General features: G+C 40.6%; 1 protein-coding gene across 1 annotated transcript in view; it reads right to left on the reverse strand.

Moving 5' to 3' along the window:
- Nucleotides 1–21,211, reverse strand: part of agbl4 (AGBL carboxypeptidase 4) — a 280,426-nt gene that overhangs the window by 23,615 nt on the left and 235,600 nt on the right. The window contains exons 7-9 of the mRNA XM_062424281.1: nt 5,705–5,794; nt 3,811–3,925; nt 2,280–2,391 (exon numbers count right to left, since the gene is read on the reverse strand). Coding sequence (XP_062280265.1) covers nt 2,280–2,391; nt 3,811–3,925; nt 5,705–5,794 — 317 coding nt within the window. The remainder of the gene's footprint in view (nt 1–2,279; nt 2,392–3,810; nt 3,926–5,704; nt 5,795–21,211) is intronic.

The raw sequence follows: 21,211 nt of genomic DNA on the forward strand, positions 1-21,211 counted from the left end.
TTTGTTCCATACAGACTGTAGAGAAATAAAAGTCGAGTGCGCTTAGTTAAAGGTGTAATCAGTAGTAATTTACTGGCTCTTTCCACCAAATTCCTATCATTTATGAGCAGTGGCTTGTATGTGTAGCTGATCAATCCTGATCTCTCAAGTACTACTTAAATGGGAGCACCCTGGTAGTGGTTACTGCACATGCCACATAATTGTAATGTCCCTGGTTCGAGACCGGCAAGGGACCTTTGTTGCATGTCGTTTCCCTTTCTCTCTCTCCCCGTTTCCTGTTGGCCTCTCTGCCAGCTCCTGTCAAGTAAAGGCAACCCCTAGATTTCTAGATTTATCAATACTGTGTGTTTACCAATCAATCTCATACGCATATGAGAAATTACCTGCAAATTGAAAAATTCTTCCCAATTCAGCTCCCTTTCAGTCTTCTAGTTTTTACGCCGAACTGAGTTAGCAGCTAGTAAAATGGGTCACATATGCTAGTTTAGTCCAACTGTCCTGCTGTAGCTACTGCTTATCTCCTGTTAATGGAGTCCTCCAGCACAGCCCTCCAACCCTGGTAGCCTCATTAGACTCTATGCCCGTTGTGTGAGATGAGCATGAATGGAGGGCAGCAGCACAGGGGCTCCTGGCTGCAGATTTGGCATTGAAACTGGCATCTGGGAGCCCCAGACATGAGTAGTGTGTCTGATGGGATTAACTGGCTGCGGCGAGAGAGAGAGAGACAGGAGAGGAGAGGTTGCCCAAGCCTTCAAATTAACTCTGTAAGACTGAAAGCAATCATCAGGGAAAAGGAGGGGTACAGGAGGATAAGAGGTGGTGAGATGGTTATCAACAGAGAAGGAGAGGGAATGGAAGGCATCTGACTGGCAGGAACGGATTTGGGTAACATGTTTACTGGTGGCTGCATTTGCCCATCCAAAGAGTTAAAGTTACACTGTGGTGAAAGCGCTAGATTAACCTATTAGGTTATAGTTATAGATGCAGGAATTCAATGTACTATATATAAGACTGAATATACATATGCAAATGTGCAGGAGAAGCAGCACCAACTCTATCAGTGGTCCCAAACATTTTTTTTTTGCAAGTGACCTTTTAATATAGAGCGATGTCGACGAGTGAACTCTTGTCTCAGGGCGCATGTTTCAGTTTTGAGCAATTCAACTGTAGATTCATTTTCCCTTCACAGACCGATTGAAAAATTATTCATATGAAAATTATTCATATGAATAATTTTTAGAGGTTTGAAGAGGTAAAATTATACAGTAATTCAAAAAAAAAGAAAAGATTGGTGAAAAGTTTGAAAAAGTTAATTTAGTGTAGCAGAAATGTTTTAATTTTAAATTTCCTACACCATCAATCATATCATGACCCCTTACATTCATTAGAAACCACTGCTCTATATAATGGTGTGGTAATTACTTTTAATCTGTAAAAGTTCACAATTGAGAGGAAAAAAAATCCATTCTGCCAGGTGAAAATGTAGATTTCTGCATTTGATAACACCTGTTTGTCTGCATGATGCTACAGTATGTAGCTGTGCGATCAAGTGTTAGTATGTGCATGTATGTGTTTGTCCAGGAAGAGTGTGTGTGTGTATTTGTGTGTTTGCGTGTGTGTGAATGACAGCAATGAGTGGATCACCCTGCCATGACAGAGTCTATCGATCAGAGTGTCAGCGCCGGGGGAAAAGGTTAATCTGCCCGATGCCAGCCCCGCGCCTCACCCCATCTCTGGCCTGCCCTGCATCCCGCCCCAGCCCGCTCCCTCTCTTATCAGGATTAGAGGAGTGTACAAAAGGGCAGAGTATTCCCAGGACACAAACTGACCTTCAGTTATCCCACCAACCTGCCGCTCTGCTTATAATTAACATCAGGAACAAAGAGAAAAATCCCGGGCCTGCCTGTGTAGTCTTCCTCTGACTCAAAGACTATAACTGGAAAAGGAAAAAGTTACAGTAGAGTTAGAGAGTGAAAGCATAGAGACTTGCTTCAGTAATATGTTTTGAATAGCCAAGAGAGCCTAGCTGACATTCTGGAGGTGCTGACTAGCCTATCCATGCTCCCCAGTGCACACACCCCAAACACAGATTGCAGGAACATGCTGAACCAAGCAGGGAGAAAGAAAACTGTTTGTGGGACCAGTGGACTCCACGGTGTATGTTGTGAAAGAATGTTGAGCACAGAATGGAGGACATGTGTGCATATTTGTGTGTGTGTGTGTGTGTGTGTGTGTGTGTGTGTGTGTGTGTGTGCATGTTAGTGTGTGTGTTTGCTCACCGGGTCTTGGTTCATCTGCACTATGAGTTGTTTGACAGCATGCAGTGTGGGTTGGGCCCATGGAGAGGGATCCTGCCAGTGGCGATTCAGGTCGAAGCCCATCAGAGAACACCTGGATACACACACACAGCTTTTACAGTTTTTGACTACTGTTAGTGCTACAGAGCAATGGTTTCAAGAGCAGATCCTTGTTTTTATCTTCTGCACATGTAAAAATCTTGCCAATAGAGTGGCACCACTCCACTGAGCAACTGGCTGCTGGAAAACAACCGTGAATGTAAACATCACACCACTTACATTTTTGCATCTATAAAATGTGACACATTACACTGTGTGATTTTTAGCAGAAAGGTTCCATTGTGCAAATTTCTGAGGTCACTATATAGCATATACATGTCACACTCAAATAAAATGGGTAAATATGATTTTGGACACATTATGTAGGTTGGAAATTCTTCCAAAAGTCAGTTCTGAAAAAATGAGGAAGAAAATGCAATAAACACATTTATTATTCCCCTAAGACACAACAATGGGCTGTAAACACAGCCAAATGTAAATAGCTACTGTAAAGAGAGTAAATTGCTACTCTTAAGTGTAACCAGCAACCTGCAATTGCCATAATGGTATGCTTGTGTATGTATAGATGCACCATGACATGCCCTGTTTGTTGTCATGTGTATCTTTGACATTTACTGAAGCCCCTGTTAATGATACAGGAGTTACTGACACTGTAGAGCAACTGAGAAGAGCAGCCAGCCATGAACAAAATACTCATCCCAGGTTAACTGCCATTGATTCTTTGCCCTGCATGTATCCAGTCCAGTCTGTAGTGCATCATGCTGGCATGGCTGTATGGTGTTTATCAGCCTCTGTGTGTATGTGCTTGTGTGTTTGAGAAAAAGAAAGAACAAGATTGAGAGAGAGGGGAGAGTACATGCATGTGTATTAATGAACATGCATGATTGGTGAGGTGAGGACTATCACTATTCACTTTCAGTCAATATGCTGCTTATCACCATTCAGTTTGAAAACAAGCAAATGGAAATAGCCTTTAAGTGTTCATAAAGATTGTCGCTGTGGGGGAGCAACCGAGGTTCCCTACAAATATATTTGGTGGCAGTGACGAGGCACTGCCACTAGATGGCACTCACAAACACACTAGGAGCATGCTGCTGATGCTTATCTCAGTGTGCATTAGTATTCCCGGGGCTGAGCCTATTAAGTAAAAGGCAATTATGAAGAAGGGAAAGAGAAGAGAGGAAAATAGAGGAGAGGAGGATGCCCACAGAGCTGCAGCAATAGTGTTAAAGACAAGGAGGAGGAGAGGATGGACAGAGAGACTGGCAGAGTGAAGAGCCCTACAGCCAAATACCATCTTCTAACAAATGCACTGCTGTGAGCTATATGAATTCATTAAGCTCCCTAAAGGTGAAGTTAGCAGGATATAAAACCATGTAATGTGTGAATTCTATTTAATGTAGTGATGCATTCAAATTAAGAATAAATACGTGTGTGCTTGGGTGTTTTCTACCTGTAGTTGCCCAGATAGACTCCATCAGGATTCAGCATGGGGACGATCTTGAAGATCACATGATCTCTTAGGATCTGAGCTACAGGATGCTGGCTCACCAGGAAGTCAATCACACCTATCAAATACACACACACACACACACACACACACACACACACACACACACACACACACACACACACACACACACACACACACACACACACACACACACAGAGAGAGAGAGAGAGAGAGAGAGAGAGAGAGAGAGAGAGAGAGAGAGAGAGAGAGAGAGAGAGAGAGAGAGAGAGAGAGAGAGAGAGGGGGAAAATAGACTGGCAGTTAATTGAGTTTTGAGAAACAAAAGGAGGAGAAAGGACAGCGAGGGGGCATCGTCAGAATCAGGGAGGAATACGAGATGTCAAGCCTAAATCGATACAAATGGAATGGAGCTGACGGCGCTGGAAAAACAGCACAGAGCGGGCACAAAGCCAACTCATCTGATTCATGATGATGCACACACTCTGAAACACACACACACACACACACACACACACACACACACACACACACACACAGAGATACTGGAGATAGATAGATAGACAGATATGGATAGATAGATAGATAGATAGATAGATAGATAGATAGATAGATAGATAGATAGATAGATAGATAGATAGATAGATAGCTAGATAGATAGATAGATAGATAGATAGATAGATAGATAGATAGATAGATAGATAGATAGATAGATAGATAGATAGATAGATAGATGACCACTCTCTCCACCTCTCGTTAACATTAATTGACTTTCCACTGTCTGTCTTACATATCAAAGAGGTGGACGGAGACCAATGTTAGTGATAAGGCTGTGCCCTCTGTCCCACTAACACACCATCACTCCCCTCCTCAGACTTGCTTATCTGTAAATAAGGAAGTGGGATCCCAGAAGGAGCTAACCTGGCCAGTCATCTCAGTCTGAAGCAAAGAGTCATTAAATCCTGCTAAAATTGTCTTTAAGGTTGTTGTACTGCACAAGGAGAGAATTTCCCAAAGGTTCCCGGTTTTTCAAGCTGTTTTATTAGTTTTGAGTTAGAGGAGCTCGGGAGCGACGACAATGCAACAATTCCCTGTGATATCCTCAGATTGTGTTTCTTGAGATATTATATAGAAAACACAACTTCTTGTACCTATTCTTGTACTTTTCACACAAGTTAGGTTCAGGTGCAGAGCTGCTGTTTCAAGAATGCACTGAGTGGAGAAGTTTTTTTAAAAGATATTCAGTTCTAAAACATATAGCTTTATCAAAAATTAGCGCAGTACTGAAGATTATGTGAAATTTAATCTGGCCAGAAGGAAATGGTCTTTAGAAAGAGGTTATTTAATATCATTTTAAAAAGACTGTGATTAGGTTTAGCAACAAGATTCTGAAATAATGACCAAACTCTGGTGATATGGACATTTTTTTAGCATTGTCAGATAACACATGAACACTATAAAAAAGGCATTGGTAGCTTTGTTGCTCTTTATACCATTTAATGTTGTTTGTTTGTTTAAGAACAGAAAGTGAATTTATATATTAGTGGTAATCTTTTGTGTCATGTCACTGTGCTGACCATTTTAATGGTATGACACAAAACTAAAAATTATTCAGTCATTCAATAATGGAAATAATACAAATGCATATCTCTTTCAATACTTTGGTAGCTAACTGTTAATAGAAAAAAACACAGATGTAGCTATTATCCAGCTACACCTGAGTGTTAATAATATGAAAAAAGCATACTTACTTTTTAAACACCAGGTATATTATAAGCTATTATGTTAGTGCACTACTAAACACATACAAACCAGTAGTGGAGAATCAATCAATCCAATGAAACAGGGAACCAACCTGACAACCTTAAATCTTTACCTTGACAGATAAAGGAGGCAGGAGACTCTCCAGGGTGAACACGAGCTGTAAGGAAGACCAGCTTCTTCCCCTTCTCTGGACTCAGGTGGTCTGGGTAGAAAGAGAGTAAGAGAGAATGAAGTGAGACAGGAAAGGTAAAAAGAAAGGTAAAGACAGGGTGTCAAAGGGAGACAGAGGTAGTGTTGTTAATGCACAGAGGTTTAGAAACAACAATTCTAAAAATTCTGAGACCACCTGAAAAATCATTATGTTGATTATGTTGCTATCAGAGTTAGATCTACAAGAAGCTTCTCATAGTCCAGTGTGAGAGGCTGGGTCAAAACAAGAGCTGACCTTGCCGTCCGCTTTCAGCCAGACACATGAATCAAACATCAAACTGAACGCACAGCACAGAATATTCAACAGGAAGGTCAATTATACATCTACACAGGTCAGAATCAGCCAGCAACAGGTGTGACCTGATAGAGGTCTACTTTGAGTTACATCCTCAGGTCTGGCCAGACACTTTTCTCCTCCTCGCTAGTAACTCTTCTTTGTAGCAGATGGAGTTCGGAAGATTTTGGAGAATTTTCTTTTGCATGTGAGCCACTTTATTGGTTGATTTTTACATAAATAACGGTTAAAGAACATTTCAAAATATGCTAAAACAAAGTAAGTAGTTTGGGATTTTCCCCTCAATATGATCGACTTCATTTGAAACCTTCAATCACAGGAGAATGAAATAAAGGGCTTTAGTGTATAATTTTATACCTGCTGTGAAATGAGGTTAAATTCCAGATATGGTCTTTGGTGTGTTTGAAGCCACGATCAAAAAGACAGAAAATTCTTTATTCTCAAAGTCAAATTAACTTCCTATTGAAAAAGGTTAGTCAGGTGGCCAAATGAACATTGAAACAAGTTTTGTTAACGGTAATGATTTGTCCTGTTCACACTGGCCATCAGAGGATCCCGTCCAAATACGCTTAAAATGTAAGTGATGGGGAACAAAATCCACAATCCTCGTCTTGAAAAAGAATATTAAGTTTATCTGAACATAATATGAAGCTTCAGCTGTCTGAATTAGTCAAATAAAGTGGAAATCTTCCACAGTTACAGTCCTTTTAGTAAAATGTCTTTTTGACTTAATGAAGAGTATTTTCCTGTTTAGCATCAGTGGAAGGATTGTAACAAAGAGGGAATGTGAAACTAAAAAGACTAACTTTGAAAGACAAAAGACTTGAAGAATCATATTAGCTTCAAGTAAACTTTTAAATACTGTGTACTTTTGCAAAGATCTTGTGGATTTTGTCCTCCATCACAAAAATTGTAATTCATTACGAAAGGATCGTCTAATGTTCAGCATGAACAAGAGACATGATTACAACAAAACTGTTCAAATGTTTATGTGGGAGCCTGACAATTGTTTTAGTACAGACTTGAACATTTGTGAACCTATGCTTTGAATTAACCAGTCATTTCGCTGATTATATTTTGAAGTTCATTCTTGATCACATGCCCCAAAGACTGTAAAACAGATAAGTTAAATATCACAGAAACAAGCAATCTGTATTATTTGTTTCCGGCCTAGTTTGAAATCACAGAGGTCAAAAATTTGCTGTTTTCTTGGCCAGTATGTCTCCTCTTATCTGCTGTTGCTAATGGATGAAAGTGATTGTGTGCCTCATTGCTATACACAAACTTTATATCTTATCGATTCTTCCACCCCCTTCTGCTGAGCAGAGAAAATGCTAATTAGCAACAGGCTATGCACCTTTCCTTCTCCTTAATTCCAATTTAGCCTCAGAGCAGCGTGTGTGTGTTTTTCTCTCTCTCTCCCTCTCCCTCTATATGTGTGTGTATGTGTGTGTGTGTTTGTGTGTGTGTGTATGTTTGAGCGGTTAGGGGTTGTAAACAAAAAAGTGTTGTTCCATTTAACTACTCTCCCTCTGATTTTATTTCGCTTTTCTCTCCCTCTGCCCTTCACAGAGACAAATGGCTTTGCCATTCAGGAGTCCCTGCGGAGCGGGGCGGGCTGTTTGTTGTAAATGTGAGTGCTTGCGGTTTGGCTGGCCGCTGGGTGCTCGGTGGCTGTGAAATTCCATCACTTAGAAATTCTACTTTGGCCTCGAACCCAGGCCACCAAACTGGCTCCTAATGCAGGAACACAGCCCCGACACACATATATATACACATACACATTGTACAGTAAAAAGCTGCATTCAGGAACAAAAAAAAAAAAAATAGCATAGGCAGACATACAGTACATGCACAGTCTGTCTCCCCACAGTAAAACCAAGAACCCAGAAAGTTGTGAGCCAAACCAGAGGCAGATGCCAAGGTCCCGACTGTTGGGGAATTCAACCATCATGGCCATGCTACATTTAGTCTCAGTGCTGGTGTGCCCTTGCTGCTTCATCAAAACAATCTCTTCCAGCAGGCTCCTGCATCTTACAATGGATCCACTGTTTATCCCACATCGTTGTTTGTGTGACTATGTCTTCTCAGGACACTCACAAATGCTCCCCAAGTAGTTGTTGTGTTTATGTGTCTGCATCTCTGCGTTCCTCTGTATCTGGCTGTGTCCAGCCAAGCATTGTAGCACAAAATTAAGTCCCACAATTCCATAGGCACTCCAATACCCAGAGGGAGCCTGCGGGAACCAAGTACGATAGCTTAGCTATATGTAAGAGAAAATCAAACTTTTTGGCTTAAGTGTGGGTGACATATAACATAAAGGTTGGGGTCAAGTCATGGTTGACCCTCCAGAGCACAGCGCTGCAGCAGCATGTCTTGACCTCAAGGTGTCACTAGAGATCAGCAGGCGGGGGGTGGGGGGGCTGTCTGTAGAGGGAAAGGGACTACTCAAGAGAGGGAATGAAAAGTGAAAGACAGAGAGAAAGAAGGGGATTAGACTGAAAGGTAGCTTTCTGAGAAGACTCAAATGATCTAACACTCTGTCTTGGAAAAAATGTCAAACCCAAAAGCTCTGCTCAAGAAAACTTATAACAGAACAAAACCAACAAAACTGTCATTTCCTCTATATGTGTAGCAAAATCCTTTTCTTTGAGAATATCTTGATTTTCCTCTTAAACTACTTTTTGATTACATGGATTTGCATTATGTATGTGAACATGAGGGCTTGCACAAACAATTATTCCCATAATCAGTTCATCTCAGTATTTTTGATTAATTGGTTAATCAAATAAATAATGAATTAATAATTAATCATTTTTAATTATCACACAATAGTAAAACATGCCAATCACAATTTCCAAGAGCCCACGATGACATCTTTGAATCAATTTTGTTTCACCAACAGTCCAAAACCTAAAGATACTCAAGTTGAACTGAAATAAAGCTGAACAAAGCAGCAGACACACACATTTGAGAAGCAGGAACCAGCAACAGTTTTTTCACTTTTGCTTGAAAAATGACTGTAATTCAGTTGATGATCAAAAGAGTTGAAGAATAATTGACTAATCGATTAATCAAGTAACCTTGTCAGCACTAACACTTCATTGGGCTGAGTTAAAAATGAATTTGTCCCTGGTGTGTGTGTTTACTAAAATTGAAGAACCAACATTCTTAATAAGTTGACAGCATGCAGTGTGAAAGGAAGATGATGCAATAGTTTTAACCTTGAAATTAAAGGTTGAATTAAGCCAAAAATGTTTGAAATTAAATTTTATAGTGAAATTTACTACATGTTTGTATCGTTCTTTGCTCCTCAACAAAAACTGTGTGTGGTGATTTAGAAGAAAGAAAAAGACAAACAATTAACATCCATACCGTTATTATTGTTACCAAATATATCAGGTGAAAAAATACATTCTGTTTGACTTAGCTCATATGCATGTGTGAAAGTGATAAATTGTTCTTTTAAAGAATATGTAACCACACCTACTCATGAGAGACTTTGTCTCTCAACTATGATACTCCACCTCACCACATCACATCATGTGACAAAGCAGCTAGGAAGACACGACTGAAAACATATAAGAATTAGAAAGAAAAGGAGAAAGAGAGAAATAAAGAGGAAATGAGGGTGTGAGAGAATAGGGGCTGAGAGGGTGGAGGCCGGGCAAAGGAGGGGGAGGCTGCGACGATGAGTGAGTGAAAACGGCAGAAGCAAAATTTATGCCCACACCTCCAAATCAAAGTGCTCCCTCAGCATATTTCTCACCTGCCAAAGTCACACGCTGCACTGTACGGCACATTACTGCTCATTCTCTTGCTGCTCGCCGCGAGGAAATAAAAAATTAAAGGATGTCAAACTATGCTCGGCTCTGATAAATATGTAAATGACTGGAGAGAAGAAAAGTGCCTATGAAAAACAACATAAATCTAATGGATACTGAAGGTCACTTCTGATTGTGCCGGTCAGCTCTTTCTGTGGCAGCAGTCCTGGGAACTTTGGGTTTGAGCTCATAAGTTGTGACATGATGTAATTAACTGAGGTCTTCTTCATCATTCCTCTTGAGGAGTTACAAAGGAAGCCCTGTCAAGACTTTCTAGAAGCAATGGCATCATGGCATATATTTAAATACATTTACCCACTTAAAAAGTAAATGTGATTTTAGGAGATAGAGGGAGACTTTGTGTCCAAACTTTGTGACATGGAGGGCTAAAGGACAATTTTGAAACTGGCACTAAACTGCACATTTACAATGATCTTGTTGGACACTAAACAGCTTGTTTGGTTTTATATCAAACCTGATGAAATAAAGAATATCTAAACTCTTTTCAGGGATGGAAAATGTGCCGCAGTAATATACAACCTTGCTCCAGCTTATACAGTGATACAATAAAAATACAATGTCATACTGGCCACAGCTTTATACCACATTATACCACAAGTCTCAACCCAAGGTCTCTCTATATCTCTGTCTCCCCACTCTCTCTGCTCTGTGGGTTTTTACACTGTAATAAATTAGCTTCACTTTGGCGTGATGGCAACAAGACACGCTTGGCGCCCTGCTCAGTGCGTCATATCGAGGATGGGCGCGGGCTGTAAATCGTCACTGGCGTTGAATTTATACAGAGCCTTGGGACGAGATGCAGCACCGTGTACTGCCCAGCTGAGTGAGCCCCAACAAGCATCAAAGCTCTGCACCTCTTCACAGCCCCCTCGCTCCACCTCCACTGACACCACCCTCTGCCACCTCAAGGACAAAAAGAGAGAGAGGGGGAAGGAGGAGAGAAGAAAAAGAGAGACTAAGAAGGATGGGGATATGCGCTGAAGTGCGGAGGGCTCTAAAGTGATAAGAGTTTTATGATGCTGTTTTCTTCACCAGGAATTGACCAAGTCCCCGACTTTGACTAAATCTTTGCGTGTGTACATGTGTGTGTGTATGTGTGTAGGTGTCGGAGAGCCTGTGGCATGTCTCAGATTTATTCAGCTCATCTTATTGCAGGGGGTAGGGGCACTGCCAAGGCCTCCTCACACATTCATAAAGCATCCCCCGTCACTTCACACGCTACACATAGCACAGCTAAACTCTTAGGAAGGTAGGGAACAAAGATGCAGAGAGAGAGATGCAGTAAAGGGTGGGAAAAAAGGGAGCCCCTGCACAAACATTACTAATTGTCATAAAATGGGACCATTATGTTTTCTGTGAACACCAGAACCCATTGAGAAAGAGGAGGAGAGCATATTCACACAGACAGGTGGATGGACAGAGACTCAGAGGATTGATTGACAAACAGACACGGGACAGTTAGACAGAAAGACACAGTGTGAGACAGAAGTGAAGAAAGAAGAAAGAGAAGCAGAAAAACAACAAATTCACACATGAAACTGCAGAAAGTACCTTCAAAATCTGCCTCCTGATTTTGAGTTTGTACTGTACACTATTTATTTTATCCTGTGGCCCTTACAATTACTGAACCATATCTCATCTATTCATATTTATATTCTTATTTTTAATGAGATGCACTGAGGAGTATAGTAATATACAGGAGTAAATAAAAAGTCCCCATCCAGTTCTACTTTCTGTAAATAGTATTTCCGACAATAAGGTCTGTACATTTCATCTCACACTGTGATATACATTTTTAATTTGAGATGTTTGTGTTTTATATTTTGACTACCTTGGGACAGTATTATTTTTTGTATAGATCCCTGTGATTCCTACTGTACAGTACACTTGAATTTGAACTTCTCTACTGTTTCTATTACTGATTCTACTAATACTGAATATTGTGTTTCTGTAGTCAAATATAAAAAAGTAGTCAACTATAAATGCATCAAATATAAATGCATTCAGTCTTAAGATTGTCAACCAGGATACAACCCATAAAGTATCCACCATTTGTTAATTTGACGGTAGCTATAGTCCTGATAATGCAGGTGTATAGTACAATATGTATTATATACACTTTGTATATACATTGTATATAATGTACAGTAATAATGTACAAACCATTTGTTGTCTTTTAACGTGGAAAAGAGAGACCAGTACAAAGTGAGACAAAGGTGAGGTGGTTAAGTCACCTCTATCTCTGAAGCATCTCACTACACATTAATCCCATCATCTACTCATCTCCATACTCCCTCGCCTCTCTGGCCATCTTAGCCATCTTGGATTGGTGTGTAGCTGAAGAGAGCAATCAAAAGCAGAGATGTGGTGGTCAGAGGTGTGTGTGTTTGTGTGTGTGTGTTTGTGTGTGTGTGTGTGTGTGTGTGTGTGTGTGTGTGTGTGTGTGTGTGTGTGTGTGAGTGTGTGTGTGTGTGTGTGTGTGTGTGTGTGTGTGTGTGTGTGTGTGTCAGACATACAGAAAGAGACGGAGCAGGTCTAGGGAGGGGATTACAATGACCATGTCGAGACACTCCGATTGGCATCACATCCAGACAGAAAGGGGAGGGACACAGAGAAGGAGAGGGAAAAAATAGGGAGTCATAAAGGGGATGAAAGGTAGAGAGACAGAGAAATAAAAAGAAAGACAGAGAGAGAGAGAGAGGGGTGGGAGCAGAGGAAACACTTGAGAAGACAGCATGTAAATACGCCAACGGCGGGCCTCTTAAGTGGAGATGAAGAAGCGGCAGGATAAAAAGCTCTGAGCGCTGTGTGATTATGGATCAATTTGCCGCAATCAAGCCCCCTTATGTCTGGTCCCCTGTGAAATGGAGAGATTTCTGCTCCTCAAGGGCAGCCGTGATGACAGTGGAGGTCACAGACGAAGAGAGTGACAGAGGGAGACACAGTGATGGGGGGAAGAGGAGCATCAGAGGGATGGGAGAGAGGGGATATGTTCTGTCCTAAACAAGGTGTTAGCCAGCCATCAGCATTCTAGCCTGAGCTGAAGGGCTTTGTAATTATGCTGATGGAGAGAGGTGGTGGTGGTGAGATACAGGCCTTTGGCCATCAATGACCATGGAGCAGATTGCCACTACTGTGAGCTCTCAAATGAGTACTCTAATTGATAGATCATGACAAAATGACAACATTTTATGACATGTTGAGTTACATACTGATACCATAAACACAGCAAAAATTAAAAGTAACATATCACCAGGATGAGAAGCAGTGCTTCACTGCCATCTCTGATTAAAAGTTTCAAGTCTGTTTTTAACTACATCCAGCAACAGTGTTGAATGTGGTCAGAAGTGTGCTTTGTTTCACCAGTAACCACAACCAACAGTGATGTCACAGCGTACTAACACGCTGTGGAGTACACTTCTACATGACCACAGCAAGGCGGGACATTGAAACAAACAAACAAAGGTGGCATTAAGAATTATTGTTTAATGTAGCTTACCTCTTTCCTGTATAGGGAATTCATACATTATGAGTTGTGCGCAAGGCCAAATAGTTCAAACCTAAGGCATAGAAAAACAATTAAATATTATAGGTTTATCAATATGCTACAGTAGGAGAACAATATTAAGATATTAATATTTAATTACCACTAGGGAGTTTCGCTGCCATCCACGGTATGAGGTGCTCTAACAGCCAAGGTCGAATGAGCCATGATGTTCTTTTGTGTGTCAGTTTGTCTATGTATGAAATTATTATTATTATTACATATTCTTCAAGTGTTTTTGGGCAGAACACTAAACACCAAATTGCTCCTGTTGGTTAGGCCAGTGCCTTGAGTGGTACCTTGCTGCCATCAGTGTTTGAGTATGTGTCTGAATAGTTGTTTGAGAGGCAATTTGCAAAGTGCTTTGGATTAAAGTACTGTATAAAGGAAATCCACGTACAATTTCAATCTAAATTCTGTCAGAAAAGGTTGAGAAGCCCAGCCTTTCGACCACTGTCAGTTGTGAGTATATGGGAACCCTTATTCTTTGCCTCGTCTTCAGGGCCAATAACGACTTCAAGCTTTTCTTCAAGCCTTTCACAAGCAGCCCATATCTCTTACATTCACACATTGTTTTAAAGAGCCTTGTAACTGTTGAAAGCGAGTGTGATAGACAGTTGGCATAGAGGGCGAGACAGAGATTCACTGAAAGAGAGACAAAGAGGAAGCTTTGTCAACTATCAAAAGCAATAGGCCCTTTTAGCGATATGATATGGACGTCTTGCACAAAGTCAGAGGCGGAGACTGCTTAGGGTTTCATGGCATTGGTCACAGGCCTTTTCTGAAACCCCGACTTCTCCTCTCTTGCCTTCAGAAAATGATGACAGGAGGAGAGGAACATAAAAAGGAGGGATGGCTGGTCTGTGCGCGGCATGATACAGAATCAGAGGCAGCCAGTAATAGCCTTTTTTGAAGAATGCGCCACTGAACTTTAAGGGCCGTCTTGCTTGAAAGGACAAGTTACAAATAGGAAGAAAGGAGAGGGAGAAATGATTTCCCAGGGATATACCCCCTACTGCGCTGCCCTATCGCAGCACCACAGTAGGAGTGTGTTTGTGTGCGTGTGTGTGTACTGTACATGACTGTGTATTTGGAAAATGCAATACACTAAAGGAAAAAAGTGAAGCACACTACACACAGACAAGCAGCCATACAGGACATGAACACCTCCACCTGTACTGGAGCACTACAGGGACAAAGGGGACACAGTTTGTTCTTAAATGTCATTCGGACCACTGTTGCTTTTCAGAGAGAGGCTTGCAACTAAAGCCCATCTGACAAACGGAGCAGTCAGACGGACGAACAGGCAGAACTGATGTGTGTTTCTTTATTACTCCGTCTCTTCCTACCTATCAATAATTTCTGAGCCACAACAATACAGCCAGGCTGAGGTAAACAACTGTAGTGCAGCCCGCTTTAATAACTACCGTCACACCTGCCAGCTATGTCTTTCAGTCAATTTTTCTTACTTTCTATTTTGTTCGATTCTACCTGTTTTCTTGTCTCTCATCTTTTTTCTCCTCACATCTCTTCGCCAACTGAAAGTTACTATAGACCACTTTCAGGTTGAGGTGCTTCTCACCAATTTTCACACACGGTCTTACACGGTACACAAACCACTTGCATGTATTTGTCTGTGCGCCCCTATGTTTGTGCACTGAAGTGTGTGTGTGTGTGTGTGTGTGTGTGTGTGTGTGTGTGTGTGTGTGTGTGTGTGTGTGTGTGTGTGTGTGTGTGTGTGGTCATGTGTGCATTGTGGGCATCAGCTCGGCAGCAGCAACAATGTCATTCAGCAGTTTAGTAACAGGCCATTACCTTGTTAATACCAGCCTAATGGACGTTCTCCTATTTTAAAACCACAGTCATGTTCGTGCCATTAACAACCACTTAGTGCTCCATTCAAATAAACAGGCCATTGGGACACACTGAAAACAATAACAAAATAACAAAGGCAATGTCATAATAGGCTCTGTCGAGGAGCTTGTTTTTTTTTGTTTGCTTTATTTTATTTTTGAAATAAGTGATTTATGCCCTTTCTACACACACAATGTGTGAATGGTGCCAGCAGCAGAATTAATGGGAAAAGTAAATGTGATTCTGCTAATAAAGTTACTACTGTTCACTCCCAACAACTGTCTTCCATCTAGCCATCTCTGCTATAACAATTTCTGGTATTTTTGTCCCTGACAGCTGTGTGTCTCCTTAGGAGCTTCCCTTTGTTGTCCTCCCCCTTTGTCCTCAGCTGGACAGCTCTTACATCACAACAAACGGTATGACATGCAGTTAGTGGCACTGTTTTTAACAGCCTATAGTTACCGAAGACTCACCCTGTAGTTTAGCACCTCAATAAATGAAAATAAAGCAGGGAGGGGAGAAAGCAGTTTCCTCAGTGTTTCTGTGATCTTACATTATACTGAGTCCATATGGGTTACTGTTCCACAATAGTCTGATTCAAGGATAATACCCATTTAAGAATGAAGATAAAGACTGTTAACGCAGTAAATCTGTTACAATAAATCAATAAATATAAATAATCACACAGATAAATTAAGTTATTAAAATAAAATTCAGCAAACATGACGAGCGATTGCCTGCAGGTCTTTAATTCTATTTTATCATCTCAAAGAGAATCAGCTTTCTATCAGAATCAGTAGCTTCTCTCTGAAGTCTGACAGGAAGTGCCGGGTGAGAAGTCCTGCAATGGAGACACAGTCCATTTCAAGGCATCAATGGTTTATGCAGACTTTGAACTCAGTCGTGTGTATGTTAAACTCTTTAGTGATTTCCAAAGCTTTCAATTAAATATCAGCTCTGGTAATCGGAATTTCTTCATTCTGTTTTTCAATCTGATTTTCACAGTTTCCTGTCAGGCTATTGAAAGCAGTCAGTTCTGGGATGCTGTGAAGATTTTCTCAGACTCAGAACATTTTTAGGACTCACTAAGGACCCATTTAGGATGTCAAACCGGTCATATTGACTCTGAGTCTGGTTCATTGACCACCATGATCTTCAACTGGCATCATAATGCCTTCAAGTCTCAATGACTAAAACTAAAGATATTTAACTCAAGACATTCACGCCATCTATCACCTTTGTGGTTGTCAAATACATTTTGTCTGCCACCGAAAAAAAGGAAACTATTGTTTTACAGACACTATTTAACGACATTAGTGTGTTGTTGGTGTAAGAAAACACCACTTTTTTATTGTAATTTCAGAAAACAAATCAAAACATTCTCTAACATTTGGACTATCAGGAAAGCACAATTCTCATCAATATGTTAGCATAATGACATACATTCCTTAAAACGTTTTTCAAACATGAATTATGTATAATAATGTATTTGGCATCATATCTAACCTTGCCAAGACAGACTTAGTTTGTTGCAGTCTGGGCCAGTCCTTAGTAAGTGAGGTAAAGATGGTGAGGATCAGCTGCCATTGTGTGATGCCTCTCCCTGTACAGCAGGCTGCTCTGACAATTGGCTGACAGTGGAGGGTTGTTAGATAATTTAGTTCACCTGGGCCTGTAAGGCTTCAAGAGCTGGCCCATGTGTTCGCTCATTCTCCCCCTTCCTTCTACTGACACCCATCCTGCATCATCTTTTGACATCAAAATATATATATATATATATATATAAGACTTTGTCAGGGCTAGAATGATAAAGTCCTCGTCTTATTTCCATCGTTGTCCCTGGAATTTTCACAGACCCTCAACCACTCAGCAAGATGTGGACAGGAGTTAATTGTCTGACATGAAGAAATATCACAAAACAGGCACCAATCTTTGACAATTGAATGCCAAGAACAATGGATAAAATGTTTGTACTGAATGAATGTACTCAAGCAAAAGGCAACATATACTCACATAATATTAGATCATAGGAGACAACAGTTGTGTGACACAGTGATAGAAAAAGTGAATCAAAGTCTAGACATAGAAAAACCTAATAAGATACCATCATGGCTGATAAACTTCCTATTATAGTATGTGTTAATTATGACTCCTAACATGACACATAAGGCTGAAAAAATTATTTATTCATTACTTTTCTTTTAACTTTAAATTGCCAGCAAATGCATTCAAATTGCCTCCATTATTAACATGAAAATCCAAACTACAGGTAAACACCTCATTAAAGAGTAATCACAACACCAACAGTGAACAATAGAAACTAATTTCCTGCCCAAACTTCCCAAACTAGTACCTCCGTTAATTGATATTGATGGCAAATAATTCTGCTTTCCATCCCAAGATGAAGTAACTGCATCTTCAAATATTACCAAAAAAAATCCCATTTTACCCATAGGGTAAATTGACAGTTTTTTTGGTTTGCGTCTGTGATTTAAAAAAGGTAAAATTCTAAGAGTGCTCCATCTCCCTAATCTCTCTGTAAGTTAACTTGAAAGGATTTAAACGCAGCGTAACACCTGCTGTTAATACAACTCCCTGATAAAGCTGACATCAAATGTCTCAGATAACATCGCCGCTTATCGCCGGAAAATTAAATGACTTTTGGAATATCTCAAAAAAATGTATTTTTGGAATGTTTTATAACTGCTAAAAGGGAAAAAAAGATTAAGGGATGCTGGAAAGCGGAAGAAAACAGACTGAATTTAAATGAAATATCATCTTTTAATTTTACAAATAGCTCTAAATTAACATACTGTAATGATGATGACCTTTGCTGTGTGAAGTGAATACCTACAGAATATAGATATCACAGCATTCACGGTCCATCCTGTGTGTCTACAATGGAAATTAAACTTCTACATTTGAAATTAAATGAGCACTGAAATGGTAATTGAGCTCATGACTCCTGTTTGTCTCCGTCTCCGTCCACTCCTGATTGGCTCGCCTGATGCAACAACTGCATGCTGGTTGGTTTAGGATTAACGCGGTTGCCATGACAATGTGCCGGCAGAAGAGCTGTGTTGGAATGGATGCATGTGTGTGTATCTGTATGTGTATGTGTGTATACTTTGTTTGAAGTGGCAGGCCTTTTCAGCAGCTTTGATCAGGGAAATGTTTGTAGTGGGGGCAAACCTGGAGAACAAACAGGACTTCAGAGAGATTAGCGATCTGTGGAACGAAAACACACACACACACACACACACACACACACACACACACACACACACACACACACACACACACACACACACACACACACACATACGCGTGCACACGCACACACACGCACAGTCGTGTATTTCCATCACTTCAGAGGACATTATATTCACTAACATTCATTTCCTGGAGACTTATACCAGAACTACTACATGCCTAACCTTAACATAAAGCCTAAATGTATCATAGCTTTAAACCAAGTCTTCACCCTAAAATTAATGACTTGTATTATGGGGACTTTTTGTTTCCCAAAAGGGAGGTGAGTCCTCACATATGACTGTGTAACCAGATTTATGTCCCCACAACATGAGGAATACCTGGCGCGCACACACACACACACACACACACACACACACACACACACACACACACACACACACACACACACACACACACACACACACACACACACACACACACACACACACAGACACACACACACACAAACACACACACACACACGCTGTCTGGAAGTCAGCTTTCCTAATAAAATCAGATACACATACACAGACAGCTCCACAGCTGAAAATTACAATCGTTACACAATCGTTCTCATGTGATGAGGCAAAGACGATATATAAGAAGTACCCATAACTGCTGGCTGACATTGCTCCAACACATCCTCATAATTAAATGACATACAGTAGGTGGATTGCACAATGCATTCAAGAACGACTGATAGGAGCGTTTTCTATATGTCGCCCCCATCCATGCTTTCCAAAACCGTTACAAATCCCTTTTAATAAATAATGATGTTTTATGGTATGGTAATGTTGTGGTTAAGGTCTGGTTAGGTTTGTTCACAAAAAATACTTGGTTAGGGTTAGGAAAAGATCATAGTTTGGGTTTAAATTATTTGAAATCTGGTTACTTCTTCCATGAAGTTAATCAACCTTTGTTGTCATGGCAACAGTACGCATCACAACAATTGTAGTTACTTTAAAAAAAAACAACTTGCAGTTGGCGTTGGGAAGTGAACAGCAGTCTCCTGTTGCTAAGTCCATTTTTTTCCATCTAGCCATACACCCAACCTGCCACCTCCAATTATGGAAATGTGTCACCCTTTATTGACATCATCTGAACTGCGTCAATTCTCCAGGTCATAATTTCCACAGCCGCTAGATGGTGTCTGTCACTCAAATGTAACTATAGGTCGTATTTGCCATCTGAATTTTCAACATATAATGTCGAGGACGGGCTGCACTCCTCTGTTCTTTCTCCTTTGCACCCTCCAGACTGATGTTTTTGAAGAATCAGACCAAGAACAAGTGATCAAGAACACAGTCTTTGTGTGTGTTTGTGTGTGTGTGTGTGTGTGCGTGCGTGCGTGCGTGCGTGCGTGCGTGCGTGCGTGCGTGCGTGCGTGCGTGTGTGTGCCTGTGCCACCTCTGCATAGCCACTGTAAATCCATCAGTGTTGAGAAGAGGCCAGGTGAATGCTTTAGCAGCCAAGGTGTGACACTCAGCCCCTGCGCTCTTCCATCATGCTATACCGAGCAGTATCATGTGTCTGTACATCAGTGGACTGTATGTTTGTGTGTGTGTGTATATATATGAGAGGATGAGTCAACTGTGTGAGCCAGGAGCTGTGATTCAGACAAATACACTGCCGCTGCCCGGGCGGCTCCCAACCCTCGACCCAGTCGGACAGCATTGTAGCTATTCTCAGAGCCACGAGCACATTACTCAGTCCCCAAGGTAGGAAGATAAGTCATCCACTAAGGTCGCAGAAGGTGTTATGTCTCTCACTGCAAGTAGAGTTTGAAGAATGGAGCTACAAGGCCAAAACAAATGGCAATGTACTCCTCATCTCAGTTCCAGCAATTGGAGTGAGTGGTAAATCATGTTCCCAACTCCCAAACTAACACAGGGCATCAGAATGATAAAATGTGTCAACATCATGAAGAAATCCATTAAATGATGTCCTCTGATTAGTCTGTCCTGAGCTTCACACAACAGGAAAGTCATGTTGTATTATACTTCACTTACAGTACAAGCTCAGAAGTTTGGACACACTGTGTTTAATTTAGAGAAAATTTGATGTATAATGTGCTGTAATCATCCTCCATAAAGATGACTGGGCTTTTTTTTTTTTAGATGGCACCAGTAAGATGATTAATCTTTATTAATCCTGGTGTGGAAATGTTTTTAATTAAAAAAAAAGATTTAGGAGTGTTTTAGACAGGTTTACTTCTTACAATAAATAGCAGATGTTTTTTATTGTCATTTCTCTTAGATTACATTAAAAAATGAAACTCACAACATATAATTTAGAAGTAAATAATCACAAAATTCACCATGTTCTCTTTGTGCAAATTATAATGAAAAAGTTACTCTGAGCCCCCTCAGAGAGATGCCTGGTCACTTTTAATGCTAAATGAGTTTAGTTTAGTTTCGTTTAAAATGTAGAAAAATATATTAATTACACAAGAGTCTTGCAAAAAAAACAAAAATAGGTTACAAATGTAGAGAAATCAACACAACACACAACAAAACCAGAGAAAGTGCCACATCTGGAGTAATCTATGTTTTCGCCAATCAGAGGGTTCTTTCCCTGTTACTGAAAGAGGCTGGGGGAGGTCATGAAGCAGGGAAG

Source organism: Scomber scombrus, chromosome 8 (assembly GCF_963691925.1).
Source record: "Scomber scombrus chromosome 8, fScoSco1.1, whole genome shotgun sequence".
NCBI classification, from domain to species: Eukaryota; Metazoa; Chordata; class Actinopteri; order Scombriformes; family Scombridae; genus Scomber; species Scomber scombrus.